The sequence below is a fragment of the Sminthopsis crassicaudata genome, chromosome 2 (assembly GCF_048593235.1).
Source record: "Sminthopsis crassicaudata isolate SCR6 chromosome 2, ASM4859323v1, whole genome shotgun sequence".
NCBI lineage: Eukaryota > Metazoa > Chordata > Mammalia > Dasyuromorphia > Dasyuridae > Sminthopsis > Sminthopsis crassicaudata.
The window spans coordinates 569,740,062-569,760,587 of NC_133618.1; the positions used below are offsets into that span (position 1 = coordinate 569,740,062).

General features: G+C 36.7%; 1 protein-coding gene across 1 annotated transcript in view; it reads left to right on the forward strand.

The window, feature by feature from the left end:
• The first annotated feature begins 2,723 nt into the window (after positions 1-2,723).
• Positions 2,724-20,526, forward strand: part of FAH (fumarylacetoacetate hydrolase) — a 60,963-nt gene continuing 43,160 nt past the window's right edge. Inside the window, exon 1 of the mRNA XM_074295239.1 lies at positions 2,724-2,974. Coding sequence (XP_074151340.1) covers positions 2,894-2,974 — 81 coding nt within the window. The 5' untranslated portion in view covers positions 2,724-2,893. The remainder of the gene's footprint in view (positions 2,975-20,526) is intronic.

Here is a 20,526-nt window from a genome sequence, read left to right on the forward strand (position 1 = left end):
GAGTTCTGGAGGAGATTCTTTAGTGGAATATGGGGGAAGCTTAAATCATCTATCTAGAAGGTCCAGAAACAATAATAATGTAAGGGTAGAATTTGTATTTTTTTAAGGTTTTCAAAGCACAAATATTACCTCATTTTATCCTCACAATCCTGGTATGTAGGAGTTTATACATTCTCATTTTAGAGATGATGCAAGCAGGTTAAGTGACTTGCCCAGAGTCACCCAGGTACTAAGTATCTGAGATCACATTTGGATTCAGGTTTTCCTGACTCCAGGTCTAGGCTTCTATTCATATCACCACCCAGGGTCCCCAGGAGTCTTAAACTAGAAGAACTGAAGCAATAATCTTCAAGGTAATGTTATTCAAGACACAACATTCTCAGATTGGGATCTCTCTGTTGAATGGCTATAGTTAGTTTACTCATTGATTCCCCAAGCGATTGGGGGAGAAGGGGGGAAGGGAAGGGAAGATGAAGGATGGTTCCTACTCCCATCTTTAGAACCATCTCTGGAAAGCAGCCAACATTGGTTCACATCCCACTGCCAGTGTTGGTCCCCTTCTTCAATATTCATTTTGTTCCAATCCTAATAGAAAACGTCTAAGTTTTAATATGGAAACAAAAAACACTGGTAAATCACTCAACAATGAACAAGAAAAGATTTACTTAGCTATAGCAGGGGAAGGATATTCATATTGAATCTCCTTTGCTTAAGCAGCTGGTCATTTTCTACCAAGGAGGCATGAGAGAGGGGCATCTTGAGTGCATGTGATTGTTCAAATGATCAGGAAGTGATGTCAACAGCCTGAGCATGTTTTCAATACTCTTTAGAGGGAGATAACCTAATTTGCATGGGAAAAGGGTTAATATTGGTCCTGCCTCACTAGGTTGGCATCTTTTCTGTAACGTACAGTATGTCTTGAAAAAGTTGTTTGGAGAAATAGGGGTACTTGCCCAGGATCTCAAACAGTTCTTGTCCTAAGTGGGACTTGGTAAGTTTGCTTAAGAGGCTGCTAGCTCTCCAATAAGGCTGCAATTATTTCCAAAACCCAAATTATTTACTATTTTTTGACACTCCTAGGTCTGTATACCAAAAAAAAAAAAACCAAAAAAAAACCATAATATTTATAACGGCTCTTTCGTGGTATTAAGGAAATGAAGCTAATAAGTGTCCATCATTTGGAATGGCTGAACAAACTGTTATATGCACATGATGGAATATTATTGCACTATCAGAAATGAAGTAAAGATTTTTTATCAGAAACTTGGAAAGACTTGTATGAATGCAGAATAAAGTGAGCAGAATCAGGACAATTTATAACATTATATAAAGAAAAAACTTTGAAAGACTTAAAAACTGAATCAAACTACAATTTCAGAAGACTTGTGATGAAGCATGCAACTCGAGAGAGAAATAATACTCAAGATAAAAAATGAGACTCCTTTTTGCATATGGCCAATCTAAGAAATATGTATATCTGTTATAATGCTTTTTTTTGTTCAATTGGTTGAGGGCAATGGGTGGGAGAAAAAAATATTTGACAATTGAAAAAAAAAAAGGGTTTTTATTTTAATGGAACAGTTCTGCTTCTGCAGGTCCTTACCTTCTACTGGAGATTACTTTCTAATGGAGAAATCATATATACACAGTACATACATACACATAAATACTTAGTAAATAAGTACAAAACAAATGCAAGCTAATTTCAAGAAAGGCAGCTTTGGAAGTTTTGAAAATTGCTTCCTGAAGATGATGGTTGAATTGAATTTTGCAGAAGAGAAGGGTTTTATTAAGCAGAAATTAGAGGAAAGTGAATGCAAAGGTTTAACCAGCTTTTAAGTGCCCACAATCAGAAGCAGAAGCAATGTGTTTATCATAAACTTCACATAAACATCACACAATTTACAATGCTGGCATGTTTTGGATTGTTCTCTTAATAGTTTCTTGGGTTACCTGTCTTTAAAATTATAAAACTTTTCAAAAGTAAAAGTATCAAAAGGGTTGAGTTTGGATCAGAAGACTTTTGATTGGAGATCTCTAAAGAATTTTTCAGCCTCTAAATCTATAATCCTATTACCCAGGGAGCATGTTTATTACTTGTAATATCTCCAACCAAAGCACCTCAAACCTCGGACCGCCTTACTAGGATCCTAATGTTTCTGAACTGGAAAGGGCGTTGGAGATCACTTAGTCTAATCCTTTCGTTTTACAAATGAAATGTCCAGGAAACACAGCTGGTAAACGGTCCAGGAAGAATTATTATACTCTAAAACTCATATCTAGTGCTGCGCCTCATCCGACTCCCGGTTTGAACAGAAGTGTGGGAGCTTCTAGCAGTGCACCCTTTAACTTGGGCTCGTGACAATTCCCCCACTGAAGCATTCTAAGTAGCTGCAGCAGGGGTCTTACAAAAGGAAGGGGGGTGCTCAGTGGGGTGCAAAGTGGGAAGGATCCGGGCCTAGCGACGGCTTTATGATGGTTGGAGGAGATACCGCAATCTTGACCCTCGTTACAGCCAAGAAAGTCACTGTTCCTTATTTTTAGCTGAGTCACACAAGGACCTGGACTACAGTTGAATTAAGCAAGCTCCGGGGTGCCTGGCTAGAGGCCGGTGGGGAGGGAGGGAGAGGTGGGTTGAAGGAGGAGCTGCAAGGAAAGGGATTGGAATCGCCCGAGAGCAGGCGGGGCCGGGCCGTACAGATGGGGAGCTACTGGCTGCTTTCGGGGGGCCGGGCGGGAAGGGAGGAGCCGACCCGTAGTCAGCTTTAGAGTTGGGCTGCGAGGAACGTCAGGAGACCCTGCGAGCACGAGCAAGGATCTCGCCACGCACTGTGCGGCCCAGGTGGAAGCTGCTGTTGAGCCCTGAACGGAGTCCACCCCGCCCGATCCAAGCATGTCCTTTATCCCCGTGGCCGAGAACTCGGACTTCCCCATTCAGAACCTGCCCTACGGAGTCTTCTCCACCCCTGATTGTGTGAGTCTCGTAGAACTGCGAGCTGGAGGAGGAGCTTGGAGACCCGGCTCCCCAAACTCCTCCTCCTTTACAGGTGGGGAAACTGAGGCCCAGACCTCTCTGCTTTGTGGGGCGGAGGGACGAGTTCGGATCTCAGAGTGGCTTGGGCTGCAGGCGGAAGTCTCGGGCTTCTTTTCCGTGCCATCCTACCCCGATCCCTCCCTCATTTCTGCTCCCTTGCAGAGTTCTCCCTAGTTTCGGCCCTCCCAGCACTAAGCGCCGGTGCGGCTAATCTCCGCACTCTGTCCCGCAGCAGCTTCGGGGAAGAGGCCACCGTTAGTTCCTGCTGGCGGTATTTTCTCGGAACAGGCCAAGTCTCGTTAGTTTTCTCTTTAAGTTAGACCGACGGCTTTGAGGGGTGAGAGGGAGTGGAGGGGGCATGTTTTGGGATATCACCGCTTTACCTGGTTCCCATACCCTCCTCCTGCTTCTGGAGGTGGAGACTAGAGCCGGTGATGCGCGGCGTCAATCACTTGTAGGCATGTTGGGATGAACTGGAACCCGCGGCGAAAATATTTCTAGGTGTAAGACTAAAGTCGGAGCAAGCAGGAATTGTGAATTTGGCCTTTTTTAAAAAGATGACTTTTCTGAAAAATGGGCTCATTAACCCTTTGAAATGATTGTTTTAAAAATCTAGCTTTGCCTCTTTTCCTCCCCTCTCCTTTTTATTTGCAAATTAAACTTGTTTTCAGACATTTTTTGGAGGGATACGACTCTTTGTATTTCTTGGCAAAGATATCGAAGTGGTTTGCCATTTTCTTCTCCAGCTTATTTTATAGATGGGGAAACTGAGTCAAAGAGGGCGAAGTGATTCGCCCAAGGTCACTTCTAAAGTATCTCCGGTCAGATTTGAATGTAGTAAGAAGAATCTTAATCCAGCGACAGCGCTTTATCCACTTCTCCATCTTGACAGGGCCAGTAGAATAATTATGGTTTTGGAATCAAGAGGATATGAGTTCAAATGTGGCCTTAGACACTAGCTGGACGCCCCTGTGTAAATCATTTCACCTTTTTTGTCTGTTTTCTCAGTTGTAAAATGAGACAGAAACAACAAATTACTGGGTATCTTTCTGGAGATATGGGATCTTAGAATGCCTCAATAACAACAATAATCATGTTCGAGGTAAACTTACCCAATCATAATACACACACATTTTTACATTTACATTTTCACACATTATCTCATTTGATTTTTTTTTCAGCTTCTCTAGAAGATAGATACTATACAAACCATTATCATCCTCATATTACAGTTTAGGAAATCAGGGCATATCAGTTAAGTGATTTATTTACCCATGGATCCTGAGCTTTTAAGTGTCAGAGACAGTATTCAAACCCAGACTCTTCAGAATCCTAAGTTAAAGCACTGATAACTCTACAGTATTTTTTAAGTAAACCCAGACAAGTTAGGCAGCCACTTATGTCACAACTTGTAAAGTAGGGAGGATACATTTTATTATTACTTTATATAAATGCACATACTTCTATTGTAGAAAGTTAAATTCTCTGGATCACATCAGTATTTGTTTTGTGATAAGCCAGGCCACATGTGTTGTTTTATCCAATAAAGGGTCAAAGTTCCTTATGGACAAGGCAGCTGCAAAACTTTCAAACCTTGACTAAGACTCACAGATACTTTGAATAGACTGAAGTGAAATAGACTTTTAACTCTATAAAATGTTAGAACTGGAAGACCACTTCACAGGTCTATCACATTCTTTAGATGAGAAATATGGTGATTTCCCATAAAGGTGAAGTGTCTTGCCCAAAATCACAGAGCTATTTAGTTGTAAAGTTAAGACTAGACTCGTCTTCTTTTTCCCCCCAGTCCTTTCATCTTTGCACTGCTAGGTCACAAAAATAAGAGTGGCTTCAAGTCAGCCAGATATTTTTACTTTGGCTCCTTGCTCTATCATCTTTGTTTAATACTATATATGTGTGTGTGTGTGTGTGTGTGTGTGTTAGATTATTTTGCTATCTTGTTTTTGCAGTCATATCCTGATATTCTCTTCCCTCCCAAAACATCATATTGAATCTTTCTTTACACCAAAGAAAAACAGTTAAGCCAAAGAGACTAGTAAAGCAAACACATCAGACAGAATTATGCAACATTCTGTACTCATACTCCCTCTCTATATCCAGAGGAAGACTTTAACTCACTTTCTTCTTGGTCAGACTGAAGTAGACTGATGATAATGATTGACACCTTAAGATTTGCAATGCACTTTACAAATATTATTTCATTTGCTCCTCACAACAGTGGGGAGTTTTATGAGAAAACTGAAGGGTACAGAGATGTGTCTTGCCCAAGATCACATAGCTGCAAATCTCTGAGAATGGATTTTTAACTCAGATCTCCCTTATTCTATAACTGGCACTTCATCCATTGTGCCATCTACTTTTAAGAAATTCTTGATGAATGAATAAATATATGAATGAAGATGACCATTGTTGTTATGCTCATTTCGGTAATAATAATTACCCTGATTTCTAACATTCAGGATCATTGACTTAAAGCAGTCAGGGACCCTTGAGGTCATCTAGTCCAATAGATTCCAGCTTCTTCCTTTTTTTTTTTTATATAATAGCTTTTTTGTTTTTCCAAATGCATACAAAGGTAGTTTTCAACATTCACCTTTATAAACTTTGTGTTCCAATTTTTTCTCCCTGTCTCTTCTTCCCCCTCTTCTAGATAGCAAACAATCTGATATAGGTTAAACTCTTCTAAACATATTTCCTTATCCAGTATGTTATGCAAGAAAAATCAGATCAAAAGGGAAAAAAATGAGAAAGAAAAAAACCTAGCAAACAAAAACAAAAAAGGTAAAAATACTATTCTGAGATGCTGAACTCTGAGGAATGAAGAACAAGTTGGCAGCCTGTGTTATTTAAAGGATGAACATTTTTTGGTAGCACCAACTATAGGAGAGGAAAGGTTGTTGTTTGATGGAGACAAAGGAAGAATCTGGAAATGGTAGTGGCAGTGGTAATGAAAATTAAATATTTTTACTTCCTCCTTAAGATATGTATAGGAGTGTGAGAAAAGGTACAGCCGATGTGGAGAGATTCAGGGTGAAAAAAAGCTTGCTCATTATGAAAATGTGGGCATAGCTTAAAATTAGACATGAATAGGGTAGAAGAGGAGGAAGTCTGTCAGGCCTGGAGTTGGAAGACTCCTCTTTCTTTCTGAGTTCAAAACTGTCCTTAGATACTAAATAGCTAAATAATCTGGACAAATCATTTAACCTTGTCTCAATTTCCTCATCCATAAAATGAGTTGTAAAAAGACATGGCAAAACACTCTCATATGTTTGCCAAGAAAACCCCAAAAGGAGGCTATGAAACATCAGATATGACTAAACAACAAACAATAGCAGAAAGAGTGAGAAATGGTAGGAGTTTGTTCGCAGTGTGTAGTAGTTGAATTATAATGCTCCCCATTTCTATAGGGTGGTTTTTAAGAGGAAAGGACACTGGCTCTAGATCTTATCTACTTTCCTGTGCCCTCTAGTTGGGTAGGGACAGGGTGATGAATTCCCTTTTCATCTTTGCTTTTATCATATATTCCCTCCCCTACCCATTATCAATGCTCTATCCATGCAAAAATTATCTAGTACTTTTATTTCTGTACATTTTATATGCTAACCTCACCCCCATAAAATATATGTCCTTTCAAGGCAAGATCTATTTTGTGTTCATCTTTGTATCCCAATTACTTAGCACAATTCCTTGCATGTAGAAAGTACTTAATAAATATTTATTTATTAAGTTAAATTATTGACATCTAGTCTTAGTCTCATTATACCCATACTACCTCCCATTAATATTCACCCTTGACCCCTAAATAAATCAAGGTGAAGTTAGGAGCGTGTCTTCTCTCTTAATTCTCTGTCCCTGGCCTGGCCCAATTGACAACCAGTTGACAAGTGCCTCTTTCCCTTTTATCTTCCATCTGCCACAGCCACAGATGGTGGTATCCAGCAATATAAAGAAGAAAGAAAAGCTTTTGTTTCCTTGGGGATGGAGTCCAACTCAGTTGTGTTATGAGCCAGCCATTTGTATATAATTTATAATTTGTATATTTATTATTTAAGAGTTCACAAGTTAAAAAAAACCCAACGAAGCCTTATATTATTATTCTCCCAACTTTTACAGATGAGAAAACAGAGATGTAACTTACCCACAAAACAGACATATTAGAGTTGTGCATCCCACACCAATATGTCAATACATTCTCTCTGTCATATAAAGATAATATATGTGTATGCACAAACATATATGCATATATGTATACACACATAATTATTTAGCAAATCATGTATTATATTATCAATGATATTTTATTTCTTGCACATTATTAAGAGTACATGTAAAGAACATAGAAATAAAGAACATATATTATATATTAAAATAATATAATATATATTATCAATGTTGAGGAAGATATATGTATATATATGTATACACATGTACACAGATTGTATATATGTATGTATACACATATACATAGATGTGTATAATTTGTATGTGTGTGTGTATATGTATATGCATTTTGTCTTTTTACCACATTCATTTTTGTAGAGGGAAAATGCAATCTTCCTCTCACATCCAACTCCAACTCTTCCCTGTGATTGTTATTGTTCAATCTTTCAGTTTTGTCCAATTCTTCCTGACTCCATGGAACATAGCTTGGCAGGCCTTTAAGATATAAAAATTTAGCAAAGATATCCAGCGTGATACTATATCTGACAATGTGAACAATATTCTATCTCTTCTGTGAGGAGGGAGGCATCTTTATTATCTGTTTTAAGAAACCTTGGTTTTAAAATTCATCTAAATTCAACTTCATTTTAGTGATCTCATTCCCATTGTTCATTATTCTTCTCTTATGTGTGCTTATTCTGTGCATCTGATCTTTAATCCAATGTTCTTGGCATTGATCCATGGAGCCACAGTTCCTGTGAACTAAAAGAAATCTTAGAGGTCATCTAACCAAACTTCCTTCTTTTTCAATAAAGAAATTATGGGAGAGAAGTCTAGAGAAAAACTCATACCGTAGGTTGTTTGTAGAGCTAGGGAGAGTAATAGAAACTTGTTAAAATGTCTGGATTGTTCCATTATGGTAATAAAAATATTTTAGAAAAAAGGAAAAGTTGTCTAGAAAGGGGTTAATAGCTGCACTATCACGGTACCTTAATTTATGGTCATTCTGGGTTGAATTTCTGATCCTCATGTTAAAACACATGTGTACATTGTATACAATATTACACAGTTTATATTTTCAGTGATTTGCCATTAGGACTTTTCAGAGATAAGAGCTTTCCTGTTAACTGTGGTTTCCCAACACCCAGACTGTGGTTCTTGGGATGTTGTAATATGAAAAGTTAAACTTAAATCAGATGGCACAACTCAAATAGAGTTAAAATTTAATCTATGTTAACCAGATAAAGGCTTTCAAAGATGACTTTTCTAATAATGGACCTTGGTAGTATCTTTTTAAATTTTATCTAAACAAGTGGCAGAGTACACTGATAAGACCACTGGCTCTGAAGTCAAAGAATCCGAGTAAAAATCTTGCTGTGGATACTACCTGTATGATTTTTGGTAACTCCTTTAATTTTCCTGGGTCTTTTTCTTCATATTAAAATTGGAAGAGAGGGGTACTAAATATCCTCAGGTTCTTTCAGCTCAAGATCTATGATCTTGTGGTCCTAATTGGACATAATATGACCTCTAAGCAACAAGTGTGAATCATTTGCAGGAAAATCCTTTGGAGAAGGTAAGGTAGGAGTCAAGCTCTGAAGTTCTGTTACATAAATGGCTTCATTGGTCTAGACCAGCCCTGGAATTATCTCTTAGGATGAGGTTTGACATTATTCCTCTGATGTCTGAGTATAGAAATGTGCTGAAACATCAATTTAGAGGAAACTTTGTGAGAGGTTTTAAAAGATTTTAAAAAAAGAAAAAGAAAAGGATCTCTATATGCAAAAATATTCATATCAGTTTTTTTGTGTTTTTTTTTTTTTGTTTTGTTTTATTTTGGGTTTTTTTGGTTGGTAAAGAATTGGAAATCGAGGGGATGCCCATCAGTTGGGGAATGGCTGAACAATTTATGGCATATGATTATACAGGAATATTATTGTGCTGTAAGAAATGATAATCAGATTGCTCTCAGAAAAAAGCTGGAAAGACTTACATGAGCTGATGTAAAGTGAAAATGTACTGTTACAAAGTAACAGCAAAATCATAAGATGAGCAACTGTGAATGACCTGGTTATTCTCAGCAATACAATGATTCAAAACAGTTCTGAAGGACTTATGATAAAAAATGCCATCCATACCCAGAGAAAGAATTGATGGTATCTGAATACAGATTGAAGAATACTTTTTAATTAATTTATTTTTCTTGAAGTTTTTTCTTTCTGCCTATGTTTTCTTTCATTACATGGCTAATATGGACATCTTTTACATGACTGCACATAACCTATATTGAATTGTTTGCTTTCCCAATAAGGAGCATGGGGAGGAAAGAATTTGGAATTCAAGAGTTTTAAAATTTAATGTTAAAAATTTGTTTTTATGAGTAACTGGGGGAAAACAAAATACTAAATTAAAAAATAGATAACATAACTGTAGGCAAAAAAAAAAATGGAGAATGGAAAGGATAAATAAAAATCATTGCACTGTTTTTATTTCTTTCAGATCTCTGCCTGCTTCCCATATAGTGAATATGCAGAAACAGAAAAGATTGACATAAAACCTTTTATAGTGAAAAGCACCAGTCTTGGAGTCAGAAGACCCATATCGGCATCTTGGCTCAACTAGGATAATAGAACCATAAGCTTAGAGCAGGAAGGGACCTTAGAGGCCATTGAGCCAAACTCCCTCATTTTACAGATGATGGAACTGAGGCACAAGGAGGCTAAATGACTTACCAAAGGCCATACATCTAGTAAGGGCCTGAGGCCAGATTTAAACTCAGGCCTGTGCCTGACTAGCATTCATTTCATTATGCCATAGTGCTGCCTTTATTATTTACTCTGTGCCTTTCAGTAAGTTGATTAAATTTTCTGAGCCTCAGTTTTTTTATTTATAAATAGAGAAAATAAAATAATTATCTCTGCACTTTGTATTTCCTAGTTTGTTCATCAAATGAGACTGTATGGGAGAAGTGTTCTGTAAATAATGATAGTAACAGCTTTATATATCACTTTAAGCTTGCAAAATGCTTTTTGTGTATTATCAAAATTTTGTCCTTACAATATCCCTCTGAGGTAGATAAGAAAACAGGCTGAGGAGGGAAAATAGTGTGTCCTGGATTAAATGAAATGCCTCACCTAAAAGTGTTTCAGGCAAGATTCAAATTCCAGGGCCACTATCTCACCTAATTGCCTCTCTATGAGCTGTAAGAGAGGTGTGGAACACATGGCACACAACATTTCTGAATGTAGCCTGCACCAGATTAAACTATAATTGGGAAATATTTAACAAAACAAATAAAAATCAAGTAGAACATAGATAATGTTAATATGTGGTTTTCTAAGTTCATATGTAGTCCACAGGGACCCTTATATACTGGATGGTTTATGTGGCCTCATTTCTATTTGAATTTGATACCAATGGTGTAAAGCATTATATAAGTGTAATATTTATCATTCATTATATATATTTTGATAATTATAGCTGTTAAAGATTCATAATGTTTTATAACCATGTTATACAATCAAATGAATATGTGTAAAATAAACCATCAATTTTTAAATAATTTTGTTTTGTTACTAAAATGTAACTCAAATGTTGCTCAAATTTGTCTCCCTTCCTCCCTTCCCATTCCATGCTAGAGAAAACAACCATTTGATGTACATATACATACACATACATAATTGTGTATATATACATGTATGATATATATGTGTATATACATATATACATATGCATACTTTTCTTTATCAGTTCTCTCTCTGGAGATGGATAGTATCTTCATAGGTCCTTTGTAGTTTATTTGAGTATTTATAATACTCAGAATAACTTAGTTGTTCACAGCTATTCTTTGAATAATATTGTTATTACTGCTTATTTTTCTTGGTTTTATCACTCTTTTTTATTTCATGCAAGTCTTTTGATGTTTTTCTATTTATCCACCAGTTCTTCATTTTTTATATATAGCACAGTAGTATTACATCACAATCATTTTGTTTAGCCATTTTTCCATTTGATGGGCATTTTTTTTCAATTTCCATTTTTTTTGCCACCACAACGAGATCTGCTATAAACATTTTAAAACAGGCACATTATTATTACGTGAAGCTTCAGTGTATCTCACAAGTGTTGTAAGACTCACCTGATATAAATTGAAATCAATTAAAAAACATTTATTAATTGTCTAACATGTATCTCTAGTTTTCCATTTAGGTGGTGGTTTGATGTCTACTGTTTTTATCTTTTTAAAAATACCTGTGACTGCAATCTGCAGGAAACCTTTCCCATTCTCTCCCTCTACACACAACAGTTGCTAGTGCCTTCCCCTTTCAGACTAGCTTCGTGCACCTTGTAGACAGCTTATATGTACTAAGTAGTTACATATTGTTTCTTCCTATGTTTTTCTTTGCCCAAAGGGCTATCAAATTGTGTATACCCTTTGACCCAACAGTGTCTCTACTGGGTCTATATCCCAAAGAGATCAAAAAAAGGGGAAAAGACCTCATGTGCAAAAATATTTGTAGCGGCTCTTTTTGTAGTGGTAAGGAACTGGAAATTGAGTGAATGCCCATCAATTGAATGGCTGAATAAATTATGGTATATGAATGTTATGGAATATTATTATTCTATAAGAAACTATCAGCAGGACGATTTCAGAAAGGCCAGGAGAGACTTACATGAACCGATGCTAAGTAAGTAGAACCAAGAGAATATTATGCATATTAAAAACAAGATTATGTGATGATAATTCTGATGGATGTGGCTCTTTTCATCAATGAGGTAATTCAGGGCATCTCCATCTTGTGATGGAGAGAGCCATCTGCATTCAGAAAGAGGACTATGAAGACTGAATATGGATCACAACATAATTTTTTTTACCTTTTTTGTTGTTTCTTGTTTTTCTTTCTTATTTTTGTCCTTTTTTGATCTGATTTTTCTTGTGCAGCATGATAAATGTGTATAGAAGAATTGCACGTGTTTAATATATATATTGTATTACTTGCTGTCTGGGGAGGGGAGAGAAGGAAGGGAGGGGCAAAATTTGGAACACAAGGTTTTGCAAAGGTGAATGTCGAAAATTATCTTTGCATATATTTTGAAAACAAAAAGCTATTATTAAAAAAAAAAAAAAAGAATGCTCTTTGTAGGCAGGAACTATTGGGTTTTCTTCCCTTTCTTTGTATTACTAAAGCCTGGTATGTAAGAATTTAACAAATGCTTATTGACTTGACTTACTTCTTTCTAGCTGAAGGAATCCTACCAACCAATGCAGATGCCTGCTCTGCAACCTGTACTGCTAGAGAGTTACCTTAGAGAACTGTTAGTTAAAAATAATAATTCCAGAAATTTGCCTCAAAGAGAAGGTGGGGGGTAGAATACTTCACTTGGAAGCCAGACTGTGGAGAATATTGCAGTCAGTTGGGCAAATATGATCTGGGGTTTCTTGTTTTGAAGAAACAAAGTCACTGACTTAGGTCAATGAGAACAAATTCCAGTGTTTTACAGACTGACTATTTACTATCATATTTCTAATAGCCAAAAATTATTTTAAACATTTATAATACAGGAAAAAAATTTCAAACTATATTGTAGACTTTCTACATCTGTGAAATGTTGTACACTGTTATCACTTGATTTATCATAATTGTTTTTCTTTGCTACAAGAGGTGTGTGTGTGTGTGTGTGTGTGTGTGTGTATGTGTATAGATTACTGCATTGTAAATCCATCAGGTGTTAGTTTCTTACTAAGTGCTAATGAGATAATGAGATATTAGGTTCTTACTAAGTGCTAAGTTGGTACTTAGCAATTCTCTTGTTCCGGCCTTTACTGGGAGTTTTACTTCTGTGAACTCCTGGGGAAGAGCTTGCATGCTTAGGAGGAGCAAGTTCATTGGTTGAAGTAATTCTTCCCAGAAGCCCTTGCATTATCCCACGCCCATTCTCTGGGAGGATAAAGAGGGCAGCTCTGAAGGAAAAAGTCAGTCTCTGCTGTAGACCAGACTTGAGGCAGCTCTCTGCAGGAAGGGAAGTCACTTCTCTGGACCAGAGTTAACGGCAACTGTGTGGAGACAACGGTTCTCTACGGGAAGAAGAATCTGTCCGAGAGATTTGAGTTGACACAGCAGATCTCCTCCCAGAGAGCAGCTTCTGGAGACAACAGCACGTTACAATCAGGCATCAGTACATTTTATTATTAAATTAATATATTAGTTAAATCATATCCAGGAAAAAGTCTTGATGTCCAAACAGTATTAGTGATAATGTGGACCCCTTAGTTTTTTAGAGAGTTTAAACAATATCACTCATAAAAATGACTTAGGTTGCAGTACATCTGATTCTTTTTTTTTTTTTTAATTTTTTATTATTATATATATATTTTATAATATTATCCCTTGTATTCATTTTTCCAAATTATCCCCCCCTCCCTCTATTCCCTCCCCCCGATGACAGGCAATCCCATACATTTTACATGTGTTACAATATAGTCTAGGTACAATACATGTGTGCAAATATCATTTTCTTGTTGCACAATAAACATTAGAATCCGAAAGTACATCTGATTCTAAGAAGTGGTAGGAGCAGCTAAGTGATACAATGGATAGAGAGCTAAGCCTGGAGTCAGGAAGGACTAAGTTCAAATACAGCCTCAGATATTTACAAACTGTATGACGACAATGATAAGTCACTTAACCCTGATTGCCTCAGTTTCCTCATCTGTAAATTGAGCTGTAAAAGGAAATGACAAACCACTCCAGTATTTATGCCAAGAAAGTCCCAAATGGGATCATTAAGACTCAGGCACTATTGAAATAACTTGAATAACAACAACAACAAAAGGACCATATTGAATCTGTCACCTGTTTTTTTTTTTTTTAATTAAAAAAAATTTATTTGCAAGGCAATTGGGCTTAATTGATTTGCTCAGAGCATATAGTAAGTACTAAGTGTCTGAGATCAGATTTGCACTCAGTTTTTCCTGACTTCAGGGCTGATGCTCTATTCACTACACCTGTTTTATTTTCACACATAATATTTAACATGAGGAAATAAGATCCTAAAGGTAGAGAAAGAAACCTTAGAGATAATCTTCCACATTTTATGGCTAAAGACAGTGAGGTTCACAGAAGTTGTGACTTGCCAAAATCAGTCAGAAAGGTAGAAATGGAGCTGGGATTAGAATCCAAGCCAATCCAGTCCATACCATAATGATGTAACGAGAAGACTTTGAACAAGTTTTGGGGGTCTCAAGTTACTTATTTTTAAAATGAAGAGACTGAATTTGGAGAATCTCTTAGAGCCTTTCCAGCTCTTTGGTTCTGTGTTTGCATGATTGTTTGAGGTGTCCAGGAATGATAACTAGCATTTTAATTTTAAAGTGCTTTAAGGGATGCAAAGTAATTTGTATGTTACCTCATTAGGTCTTCATTACAGTCATATAAAGTAAGTAGCACTATCCTCATTTTACAAGTGAGGAAACAGAAGTAGAGTGACCCTTCCAAGGTGGCACAAACACTAGGTGTTAAGGCAGGATTTAAAATCAGGTTTTCTTTAACTCCAGATCCAGCTACCATTCTGATACCTGTCTGCCTCAACAGTTAAACCCAACAGCATAATGAACTATTCTGTGAAGTGCTGATTCTTGAGCTCTTCAAAGAAAATCTGTATGATGTATCATAGAAATAAGGAATGTTATAGAAATGATTTTTACCCTGGGTGGGAGGTTAGACTCAAAACTTAGAAGAAGCTCAAAAATTCTGACTCTCTTACCACCTAGTTCATTTCTCATTTCACAAGTATGATATTCTTCCCCTATCCTTTCCTTCTTGTCTTGTAAAAGAGATATACCTGCCCAATTATATGCCAAGAAATCTGACAATATGAGTGATATCAGTCAACATTTACAAAAATGAAAATTGCCTAGATTAACAGATCAGAAAATAGAATCCCTAAATAACCACATCTTAGAAAAAAAAATTGAACAAGCCATTAATGAACTTACTAGGAAAAAAAAATCCCAGATTTGTTCACGAATGAATTCCATCAAACATTTAAAGGACAATTAGTTCCAACACTATATAAACTGCTTGGAAAAATAGGTGAAGGAGACTTACCAAATTTCTTTTATGACAATTATGTGGTGCTGATACCTAAACCAAGAATAACTAAAACAGAGAAAGAATATTATAGACCATTTTTCATAATGAATATTGATGCAAAAATTTTAAACAAAATACCAGCAAGGTGATTACGACAATATATCACAAGGATTATACACTATAAACAGTGGGATTTAATCAGGAAGGCAGGGTTGGTTCAATATTAGGAAAACTATCACCATAATTGACCCGGTCAATACCAAAACCAATATAAATCATATGATTATCTCAATAAATGCTAAAAAAGGACCCATTTCTATTAAAAACACTAAAGAGCAGAGGAATAAAGGGAATGTTTCCCAAAATGAAAAGCAATATCTATCTAAAACTATCAGCAAACATTATCTGCATTGGGGATAAGCTGCCTTCCTGCTAAGATCAGGAGTGAAGCAAGGATGCCTACTATCACCACTATTATTAATAGTATAATATTAGTAGTATTATTATGTAATACTAGAAATGTTAGCTATAACAATAGTAGAAGAAAAAGAAATCAAAGGAATTAGAATTGGCAGCAGGGGAAACAAAACTATCAATCACTCTTTGCAGATGATGTGATGGTTCACTGAGAGAATCTTAGAGAATCAACTAAAAAATTATTTGAAATAATTAACAACTTTAGCAAAGTTGCAGCAAAAGATAAAGTAATTAGAATTAAAATAATTTAGACAATATAAAATACTTGATCACCTACCAAGACAAATCTAACACAAGTACAAGACACCTTTCTTGCAAACGAAATCAGATCTAACTAGTTGGGAAAATACAATTGCTCATATATAGGCCGAGCCAATATAATAAAAATGACAATCTGACCAAATGAATTGATTTATTCAGTGCCATATCAATCAAACTATCATAAAATTATTTGATAGAAAAAATAATGAAATTCATCTGGAAGAGTACAAGATCAGGAATATCAAGAGAATTAGTGGGGAGGAAATTACAAAGAAAGGTGGACTAGCAATACCAGATCTCAAACTCTATTATAGATTGTAATCATCAAAGCTATTTTCTATTAGCTAAGAAAAAGAAAATAGAGTAGTGGATCAGTGGAACAGATTAGACATTCAAGACATTAGTCAATGACCATAGTAACTTATGTTTAATAAATGCAAAAATACCAGCTTTTTGGATAAGAACTCACTATTTGACAAAAACTTCTAGGAAAACTGGAAAACAATAAGACACACACTAGGTATAGACCAATATCTCATACTGTATACCAAAATAAGGTCAAAATGGTGCGAGATTGAGACATAAAGGGTGACACCTTAAGCAAATTAGAATAGTTTTCTTGTCAGATCTAAGGAGAAGGGAAGAATTCATGACCAAACAAGAACTAGAGAACATTATGAAATGTAAAAGAGATAGTTTTGATATATATGAGATAATAATATTAAATTTAAAAATAAAAACAAATCTTTGTACAAATAAAACTAGGGCAACTAAGATTTGAAAGAAAGCAGAAATCTGGGAAAGAATCTTTATAGTAAGTGTCTCTGACAAAAGCCTTATTTCTCATATATCTAGAGAACTGAGTCAGATTTATAAGAATACAAGCCATTCCTCACTTAATAAATGGTCAAAAGATTTGAACAGGCATGCTGGAACTCTGTCTTAAGCAACCAAGAGATAGTCCAAAACCAATCTATTGTCCATTGCTTCACGTGTTAGGGAATCCAATGATCCCCACAAGTTTTTGAAGTCCCGCATCAATCTTTTTATACGTTAGGGAATCCAATGATTCCTACAGTTTTTTGAAGTCTTATGATGCCTCAGAGAATCTAAGGATTCCTGAGGACTTTCAGTCCTACAATAGTCTTATGATGTCTCAGAGAATCCAATGATTCCTGAGGGCTTTCAAGTCCTACAATACTCTTATGATGTCTCAGAGAATCCAATGATTCCTGAGGACTTTCAGTCCTACAATAGTCTTATGATGTCTCAGAGAATCCAATGATTCCTGAGGGCTTTCAAGTCCTACAATAGTCTTATCATGTCTCAGAGAATTCAATGATTCCTGAGGATTTTCAAGTCCAACAGTTTTTTATGTTCATGAGTCAAACGCCATAACTGCCAGGTTCTTTCAGTGGTGGGCACAGTCAGCAACAGAACCACTTGATGTTTCTTGGGTCTTCTCCTTTGTTTCAAGGATCTGCTCCATCTCTCTCCAATGGACAAGGCAAATACGACTTGTTGGCACCCATCTGATTCCTTCTCCATCTGTGGAGATACAAGCAAACCCTCTCTCCCAAGCAGTTAACCTATCTGGTCCCTTCCATTTATCACTTTCTGGGTCTCTCCACATCACCTGGTGATTATCTAAAGACAGTGGAGCTGCTTGCACTGGACACTGTCCTTCCGGTGGGTTATAAAACCTGTCTGCCGGAGCCAGTGCATCTTTGTCAAAAATTAAAAAAATTAATGGTATAGAGAACTAAATTTAGAAGTTCTCTAGGTTACCCATGGCTTCCCCTTTCTTTTGCTTTTGGAGATGTATCTTAATATCTCTGTTTCTTCTCTCTACTATTGCCTGCCCTTGAGGATTAAAGGGTATGCCCGTGGTATGTAAAATCTTATACTGTGCACAAAAGTGTGCAAAATGTTTAGATGTATATGCAGGTCCATTGTCTGTTTTTATTGCCCTTGGCACACCCATAATTGCAAATGCTTGTATAAGGAATTCAGTGACCACTTGGGCTGTCTCTTTTGCTGCTGGCATTGCAAATATGAATACTGAAAAGGTGTCTACCATGATGTGGATAAAAGATAGATGACCAAAAGATTTATAATGGGTCACATCCATTTGCCAAATTTCATTAGGTCTCAAATCACGAGGGTTCTTCCCTGGAGGGAGTGTAGGAGCGTGGAAAGGAAGGCAAGCTGTACAGGCTTTTACTATGCTCCTAGCTTCTTCTCTTGTTATTCCAAATTGTAAACGTAAAGCTCAGGCAGCTTGATGATATTTAGAATGAGATTCTTGGGCTTCTTGAAATAAAGGAGTATTGGCCAACATGGTTAGAAGGCTATCTGCCTTTGAATTACCATCAAAAATAGGACCTGGCAGTCCACTATAGGAGTGGACATGCAAAATATAAATCTTACCTGGATGCTTTCTCACTTGCTCTTGAAGTTCCTTAAAGAGCTGATATATATTGGAGGCTACAAATTTTATTTGGGCTGTGGCAATTCTTTGTACCACACCTACTGAGTAGGCCGAATCAGATATTATATTTATGTCTCCTGATAATAAGCAAGAGCTAGAATGATTGCATACAATTCATTCTGCTGAGTGGACTGAAAAGGAGTTCTGATTACTCTCTTTATAGTTAAGTCACGAGAGTATACAGCACAAATGTTATATTTGGATGCATCTGTAAAGATAATTGGTCCTTTAAGAGGAACTTTAGAAACCTTTTCTTCAAGAATCCATCACCAATTATGTAACAGTCTGGTTATCTTTAATGGAGAGTCGTGTGTAAAATTTGGAGCCATAGCTAATAAAATTTGCCATGCTGGGATGGTTTCACAGCACACATTAACTTGTGCATTAGTACAAAAGATGTATATCTTGTCAGGTCTTATCCCAGATAATTGTACTGCTTGCTCAATGGCCTTTAATAAAATTCTAGCCACAAGCACTGGGTAAGGAATCAGGCTTTGTTCTGGTTGTTCTGGGAGGTTCACCCACTCTATCACACTGTCTCATTGATGAAGGACTGCTGTGGGTGCCTCTTGTGTAGCAAAAACTGATATTTCCAAGGGTTTTTGAGTGACTCTTTCAACCACATTGGATAAAGCCAGTTCAACTTGTCTCAAAGTCTCTTGAGCTTCTTTTGTAAGCTGGTATGGTGAATTTAAAGCACTGTCTCCCCTTAAGATGTCATATAATGGTTGCAATTGACAGGTAGTCAAGCCTAGCACGGAACGCATCCATTGGATATTTCCTATCAATTTCTGGAAGTCATTTAAGGTGTTTAGCTTCTCTGATCTTAAGGAGAGTTTCTGTACTGTAAGCTCCTTAGAATATACTTCATATCCTAAATATTGAAAAGGAGCATGTCTTTGAATCTTTTCTGAAGCTATGTGCAATTTATAATTCCTTAGTGTTTCTATGGTTTTTTGTAGACATGCTTCTAACATTTGTTCCTCAGGTGCACATCCCAATATATCATCCATGTAATGTAATAACATTACTTTTGGAAATGCTTTTCTTACTGGACTAAGAGCAGCAGCAACATACATTTGACACATAGTAGGTCTGTTTTTCATTCCCTGTGGCAAAACTGTCCATTCATATCTTTTATAAGGCTCAGCTAAGTTAACACTGGGCACTGAAAAGGCAAATCTTTTCATATCCTCCTTAACTAGAGGGATAGAATAGAAACAATCCTTAATGTCTATAACCCACAGAGGCCATTCTCTTGGCAACTGAGTAGGAGATGGAAGTCCAGGTTGAAGAATTCCCATAGTTTCCATCTGTTCATTTACCTTTCTTAAATCAGTCAACATCCTCCATTTTCCAGATTTCTTTTTTACAACAAATACTGGGGAATTCCAAGGACTTAGAGAATGTTGTAAAATGTCCTTGGTCAAGTTGCTCCTATACTATGTCTAATAAGGCCTGAATTTTATCACTACCTAAGGGCCACTGTTCTATCCACACTGGTGTATCAGTTTTCCATTGGATAGGAATAGGTGAAAGTGTTGGCAGGCCTTCAACAGCAGCCCTGCCTAAAAAGCCCAAGTACTTATTTTTAACCCTAATTGTTGTAAAATGTCTCTTCCTCACAGATTGATGGGGATTTTTTCAACTATAAAAGGAGTAAAAACTCCTGTTTCACCTTCAAATATCCATCTTAAAGGGGTAGCACTAACTTCAGCTGCTATTGATCCTCCTACCCCAGACATGTAGGTGTCTGTTTTAGTCTTTGGCCAGTGACTGGGCCAGTTGGCACCTCTAATGACTGTGCGATCTTCACCTGTGTCCACCAGTCCTTCTAATGCTATGCCATTTATATAGATGGTGAGCATAGGTCGGTCAGCTGTCACAGCTGCTGTCTAGTATATTCCTGGGTTTTGCTGCTTGGAGTCAGAACGTGGGTGACTGTCACCAGATTGCTTATTAGGAGTCTGTATCAATAAACCTGATGC